The sequence below is a fragment of the Otolemur garnettii genome, unplaced genomic scaffold (assembly GCF_000181295.1).
Source record: "Otolemur garnettii isolate 467f Iridium unplaced genomic scaffold, OtoGar3 scaffold00038, whole genome shotgun sequence".
Taxonomy (NCBI): Eukaryota; Metazoa; Chordata; class Mammalia; order Primates; family Galagidae; genus Otolemur; species Otolemur garnettii.
This window is the reverse complement of record NW_003852433.1, coordinates 15,482,338-15,489,967: the sequence shown is the minus strand read 5'-3', so window position 1 is coordinate 15,489,967 and position 7,630 is coordinate 15,482,338. Positions and strand designations below refer to the sequence as shown.

General features: G+C 42.3%; 1 protein-coding gene across 1 annotated transcript in view; it reads right to left on the bottom strand.

The window, feature by feature from the left end:
- The window catches only part of HECTD4 (HECT domain E3 ubiquitin protein ligase 4), a 213,386-nt gene that overhangs the window by 49,848 nt on the left and 155,908 nt on the right, over nt 1-7,630 (bottom strand). The window contains exons 48-49 of the mRNA XM_023513244.1: nt 4,053-4,216; nt 1,757-1,994 (exon numbers count right to left, since the gene is read on the bottom strand). Of these exons, the coding sequence (XP_023369012.1) occupies nt 1,757-1,994; nt 4,053-4,216 (402 nt within the window). The remainder of the gene's footprint in view (nt 1-1,756; nt 1,995-4,052; nt 4,217-7,630) is intronic.

Below are 7,630 nucleotides of genomic sequence, written 5' to 3'. Positions count from 1 at the left end.
TTTTGGTTGCAGCCATCATTGTTGTTTGGCGGGTCCGGGCTGGGGATTCGAACCCGCCACCTTAGGTGTACGTGGCTGGCGCCTTAGCCGATTGAGCTATAGGCGCCGAGCCCAATTTTTTTTTTTTTAAAGGCAGAGTCTCACTCTGTTGCTGTGGGTGGAGTGCCATTGCATCTTAGCTCACAGCAACTTCAAACTCTTGTGCTCAAGCGATTCTCTTGCCTCAGCCTTCTGAGTAGCTGGAACTACAGGTGCCCACCACAATGCTTGGTCATTTTTTTTAGAGATAGGGTCTCACACTTACTCAGGCTAGTCTTGAACTCCTAAGCTTAGGCAATCCACCTGCCTCAGCCTCCCAGAGTGCTAGCATTATAGGGGTGAGCTACAGTGTCTGGCCCCTACAATAGTTTTTAATGAGTATAATTCATTTGACTCAGAGAAGAATCTGGAGTTCTTTACCATGAGAAAGAACTAAATAGACTTTTTTTTCTTGAGACAAAGTCTCACTCTGATGCACTTGCTAGAGTGCTGTGACATCATAGCTCACAGCAACCTCAAACTCCTGGGCTTAAGTGATCCTCAGCCTCCCGAGTAGCTGGAACTACAGACGCCTACCATGATGCCCAAGTAGTTTTTTCTATTTTAGTAGAGAATGGGGTCTTGCTCTTGCTCAGGTTGGTCTCCAACTCCTGAGCTCAACCTGCCTCGGCCTCCCAGAATGCTAGGATTATAGGCTTGAGCCTCCACACCAGGCCCAAACAGAGTCTTAAAATAGTTTGCAAACCAGAATCCCATGGGCCAAATATAGCCTGCAGACATTTTAGTTTGGCTAGCTCACTTATAGTCAATTTTATTATAAATTATTTCAAATAATCAGAAAAGTTTTTAGTGTATACCTATATACTCATCACCTGGATTTTACATTAGCATTTCATTATTGTTTGACTCAGTTTTTTTTTTTGAGACATAGTCTCACTATGTCACCCTCTGTAGAGTACAGTGGTATCACAGCTCACAGCAACCTCCAACTTTTGGGCTTAAGAGATTCTCTTGCCTCAGCTTCCTAAGTAGCTGGGACTACAGGCATCTGCCACAATGCCTGGCTATTTTTTTGTTGTAGTTATTTAGCTGGTGTGGGCTGAGTTTGAACCCGCCACCCTTGGTTTATGTGGCTGGCGCTGTAACCACTGTGCTACAAGCACTGAGCCTGTTTGACTCAGTTTTAAAACAATTTTTGCAAATGAGTAACAGTATAAAATGAGGAGGCTTCATATAAAATTATGGGATTTTTTTTAATCACAGCTCACAGCAACCTCCAACTCCTGGGCTCAAGCGAGTCTCTTGCCTCAGCCTCCCAAGTAGCCGGGACCACAGGCGCCCACCACAATGCCCAGCTATTTTTTGGTTGCAGCCGTCATTGTTGTTTGGCGGGCCTGGGCCTGGATTCGAACCCACTACCTTAGGTGTATGTGGCTGGTGCCTTAGCCACTTGAGCCACAGGTGCCAAGCCAAATTATGGGATTTTTAACTGGTGCTGAGGAGTGGCAGGCTTCCTGTAAATTGAAATACAATTTCCAGTCCACCATGTTTTTTTCTCTTTCTCTCCATTTTCACCTAGCCTTGGACCCCATTAGTGATGAGCACTTGAATTTACAAACTGTAATTGTAACAAGGATGCCCAAATTCAATGGAAAGATGGAATTCAAAGCATTCATGGTCTCAGGAAGTGGCGGGATCCTAAGAGGAAGTGGCTTACGTTGCTGAGCGGTAGCCACAGCGGCAATCCGGCATGGTGGCCCATGGGTGCCTGGATCTGATGCAATACTGGTGCCAGCATCGTTGTCGCTGTCAGATGCCATGGCAAATGGCAGGGCCTCAAAGTTAGCACTAATCTCTTCTGCCAAGTCAGTACACAGGTCGGCAGCGTTGCGGTGGGCTTGCCCTTCGGCATAGGCGAATGGGCGGGAGCCAAAGTTAGCTCGAGTTTTGGTGTTCTGGAAAGGAGATCAAATAAAGGATTTGGAAAGAATTAGGTTTATTTTTATTTATTTTAACCTCTAAGGTACACTTCACTAAACATCAAATCAGAAGAAAAGCCTGAGGTATGGGCTAGCATGCCAGGCACACGGCAGGCATGGCCATGCATACTGGCACCTACTGGCCTTCCTTCCCCTTACCTCACATTCTCATGCTCTATGCTACTCACACACAGGGACTCCTCTTCTTTCTGACACTATTCCTTCCTACTTGACATGGAAGGAATGCTGTTCTTTCCACTGGGAACATTTTTTTTTCCTTCCTTTTTTTTTTTTTGAGATAGAGTCTCACTTTGTTGCCCTCAGTAGAGTGCCGTGGCATTGCAGCTCACAGCAACCTCCAACTCTTAGATTTAAGTGATTCTCTTGCCTTAGCCTTCCAAGTAGCTGGGACTACAGGTGCCCACCACAATGCCTGGCTATTTTTAGAGACAGGGTCCCGATCTGGCTCAGGCTGTTCTTGAACTCATGAGCTGGGGCAATCCACCTGCCTTGGCTTCCCAAAGTGCTAGGATTACAGGCATGAACCACCACACCCGGCCCTGGAACATTCTTCCTTCCAACTTTGCCTCATTAAGACCAGTTAATATTCCAGACCTGGCTCGAGCATCACTTCTTCAGAGTGACAGGGACATCATCAGATTTGCTTGCTACTTGCTTCCATAAAGTCTGTGATTCTCATTCATAGCATTTACTAGCTTGTGATTATATACACACACGTATATTTGTATGATTATTTGACTGACGTCTAATTCCTCCAACTGATTATAACCCCATGAGGACAGAGACCATATCTATGTTGTTCTCTGAGCTTAGCACAGTGCTTAACATACAATAATATAATAAGTATTCTGTTAGTATTTGTTGAATGAATGAATAGAATGGGCTGAGACATACTGACTTAAGTGATTGGCATCTTTAATTCACTTAACATAGGGATAAAAGATGGTATCAGAGACATGGGGCAGATCCTATAGAATTTTGTAGTTTTTTTTTTTTTTTTAAGATAGGGTCTTGCCATGTTGCCCAGGCTGAAGTATAGTGGCTATATACAGGCACAGTCATAGCACTCTATAGCCTTGAACTCCTGGGCACAAGTGATCCTCCTGCTTCAGCCTCCTGAGTAGCTGGAACTACAGGTGTGTGCATGACATGCTTGGCATCTTGAAAATGTATCCAAAATCTGACCACTGTCCCATTCCTTCATTAACAGGTGTGTGCATGACATGCTTGGCATCAAGAGGCAACAAGACTTGCTGACAGATTAGATGTGAAACAGGAGGAGTAAAGGAGGACTTTAGGGATTTTGGCTGTAGCATGGGAAAGCATGGGGTTTCCATTTCTAGAAAGGAGGAAGGCTTGGGAAGCAGTAGCTTTGGGTATGGCACTGAGTTAGGTTCAGGCTTGGACTTGTTAGCTGGGACATGCCAATAAGATACTGTCAGACATTGCCTAGGCTACCGGGTGCGGAGTTTAGGGAAAAGTCTGGGATGGAGACAGGAATTTGGGAGCCACCAGCATGTAGTAGGTAATAATGTTCCACAAAACGCTGAAAGTTAACAGGTGCTCCTCAAAAAACCAAAGACTTCCATGCTTAAACACATGTGGGGTGCTGAGATAATAAAGTTGAACTTCTGAATCTTTACTGAAAGCTCCCTCCAAGCTTCTGACATACTAAGTGACCCAAAAGGATCATTTTTAAAACTTCAACTTGACTATCGAATCATTTTAATGACATTTCAAAGAACACTAGTGTTCCTTGCATTGTTGCTTGGGAATGATGGCTTAAAAATACCAGAGCAACTCAGCACTGAATTCCTGTTGAAGCATCCTCCAATGCAAGACTGTTGGGTCAATGCAAAGGCAGGCCTGTGCTCGCCCACGCTGGCTTTGCCCTTCCTTATGCCATTGCGGGTCACATACTGAGTACAACGCGGGCATCTTTCATTTTTCCACTCCTGACAAGAACAAATGACTGAGGGGAATTGGTTTTCCTTTCCCAACAAGGTAACCTGCCTTTTTCTGAATGTGAACCACTGGCCACATGCCACCAGAGACGTCTTCAAGATACGGTGAGAGGCGCTGCCCACAGTAAGTGAAGTATACCCGGCCCTTGGCTGGCTGCCCCGGAGGAGGTGGGGTCCCCTCGGTTCTCTCCCAGCCAATTCCTGCCACGTCACCTACAGCAGAGAATAGGAAGGAAACAACACATTTTTCCCCTTTTATTGATGATTACGTAAATTTCTAATTTGCAGCCAGTGTGACAGCCTACATAACACTATCTATTTATGTCCTTAGTTACCTCTGAGAAGGATATGAAGTTGTCAGATTTAAATAGATATAAAGTAATATAATAGAAACAAACTATTTAAAAAAGATGTCAATAATTATTTAGGAGGAAAATGCCTAGTGTCCAAGTTAAGTAGTTATCACAATTACAAATTAAACTTAACCTTTATTATCCTGGCAGCTAAGACGAAAATAGAAAACACTGGGCACAACTTTTTAAATAGAGGAATACAAGTTTTTCTCTTTGGACACATAGAGGATTCCTTATAGCATAAAGGTAAAAGGAGATCATCTCCGTAAATTTGTGGAAGATTCAGAAATGATCTTAAAAATATATAATTGACCCAAAGACTCAACCACGAGACTCCTGGAAGTCATCAAAAAATTCAGTAATGTCTCAGGATATAAAATCAATGTCCACAAGTCAGTTGCCTTTGTATATGCCAATAACAGCCAAGATGAGAAGGTAATTAAGGACATAACTCCCTTCACCATAGCTTCAAAGAAAATGAAAAACCTAGGAATATAACTAACAAAGGAGGTAAAGGACTTCTATAAAGAAAATTATGAAACCCTAAGAAAGGAAATAGCAGAGGAATTAACAAATGGAAGAACAGCTCATGGCTGGGAAGAATCAACATTGTTAAAATGTCTATACTTCCCAAAGCAATCTACCTATTCAATGCCATCTCTATTAAAATACCAACATTGTACTTTCAGGATTTAGAAAAAATGATTCTGCATTTTGTATGCAACTAAAAAAAACCCCATATAGGTAAGGCAATTCTTAGTAATAAAAACAAAGCTGGGGACATCACCATACCAGATTTTAGGCTGTATTACAAGACATAGTGGTCAAGACAGCATGCTACTGGCACAAAAATAGAGACACAGACATTTGGAATCAAATAGAAAACAAGAAAATGAAACTAACATCTTACAACCACCTAATCTTCGATAAACCAAATAAGAGCATACCTTGAGGGAAAGACTTCCAATTGGAAAGACTCCCTATTCCATAAATGGTGCTGGGAGAACTGGATATCCACATGTAAAAGACTGAAACTGGACCCACATCTTTCTCCATTCACAAAAATTGATTCAAGATGGATAAAGGACTTAAATTCAAGGCACGAAACAATAAAAATCCTCAAAGAAAGTATGGGAAAAACACTGGAAGATAATTGGCCTGGAAAAAGACTTCATGAAGAAGCCTGCTGTGGCAATTGCAACAACAACAAAAATAAACAAATGGGACTTAATTAAACTGAAAAGCTTCTGTACAGCTAAGGAGACAACAACCAAAGCAAATAGACAACCTACACAATGGAAAAGGATATTTGCATATTTCGAATTGGACAAAAGCTTGATAACTAGGATCTATAGAGAACTCAAATTAATCCACATGAAAAAAGCCAACAATCCCATATATCAATGGGCAAGAGACATGAATAGAACCTTCTCTAAAGACAGACGAATGGTGAAGAAACATACGAAAAAATGCTCATCATTCCTAATTATTAGAGAAATACAAATCAAAACCACCCTGAGATCCCATCTAACCCCAGCAAGAATGGCCCACATCATAAAATCTCAAAACTGGAGATGCTGGCAGGGATGTGGAGAGAAGGGAACACTTTTACACTGTTAGTAGGACTGCAACCTAATACAACCTTTTTGGAAGGAAGTATGGAGAACCCTCAAAGAACTCAAGCTAGACCTCTCATTGATCCTGCAATCTCATTACTGGGCATCTACCCAGAAGGAAAAAAATTCTTTTATCATAAGGACACTTGCACTAGACTGTTTATTGCAGCTCAATTTACAATCGCCAAAATGTGGAAACAGCCTAAATGCCCACCAACCCAGGAATGGATTACAAGCTGTGGTATATGTATACCATGGAATACTATTTAGCCATTAAAAAATGGAGACTTTACAGCCTTTGTATTAACCTGGATGGAAGTGGAACACATTATTCTTAGTAAAGCATCACAAGAATGGAGAAGCATGAATCCTATGTACTCAATTTTGATATGAGGACAATTAATGACAAGGGGAGGAGCTGAGCAGAGAGAGGAAGAAGGAAGGAGGAGGGGGAAGGGATTAGCAGAGAGAGTGACGGAGGGAGGGGGCTGGGGTCTTGGTGTGTGCCACAACTTTTGGGGGCAAGACACGATTGTAGGAAGGACTTAACCTAATAAATGCAATCAATGAAGCCTGGTTTCTTGTACTCTCAATGAATCCCCAACAATAAATTTAAAAACAAACAAACAAATAAAAACATTTGAGGGCCAGAGGTGGAGGCAAGAGAATCACCTAAGCCCAGGAATCTGAGGTTGCTGTGAGCTGTGATGCTACAGCACTCTACTGGGGATGACAAAGTAAAAAAAAAATATATATATATATATATATATATATGTATATACACACACACACAATTGAAAACTCCACACACAATGTGAGCTAAAGGAAGACCATTGTATCTCATGATATCCTCTTACTTGCAAGTATTTAAAGTGTTTTGCAAGTAGCTAACATAACATGAGCCAAGTTGCTTTCTGATGGGACAACTTGATATAAGGACAGGACTTACAGAACCAACAGGAGCCTGTCCATCACATTAGCTCTCTTACACTGGCTGCCTCAGGCAAGCTGCTAGCACATGTGGCCTTATAATTCATCTGTGGTAAACTTTCCAATAAGTACATGATTCTCTTTTGCTCATAGAGTCTCCCACAACTTAGATAGCACTGGAATAGGAGTGTCCCCGTGGCTGGGGACTTCACTGTTCACCACTGCATCCTCAGGGCCTACAAGAGGGCCAAGCAGGTGGGAGATGCTCAGCAAGTATCTGCTGATGAATGGACACTCACGTGTTGGTACAGAGGTTAGGATTCTGTTGCAAAAATTGGGTTCCAATCCCTACTCCTATAGGATACATTTCTCTAAGAAAAAGGTAGCCTACGCACCTGAGGTTTAGTCCAAAATTTGCTCAAAAACCAAAATTGATAAAATAAAACAACAGACAACAGCAACAAGCAAATGAAAACCCTGACAATGCTTCTCTTTCCCTCCCTACACTGTCAGCGTTCTGCTCCACAAAGAGAGAAACAACTTTGACCTGACACAATTCCCAAGTCATACTTGACCATGAGTGAAAACCACTATGCTCTCAGGAAAAGTGCAATCAGCAGCTCCCTGCAGGAAAAGTGATGGTAAAAGTACCTCTCAGGCAGCCTGTAAGAGATTACCTAGCAGGTGGAGTGACTTCGTGTTCCCCATCTCAATATTCCAGATCATCT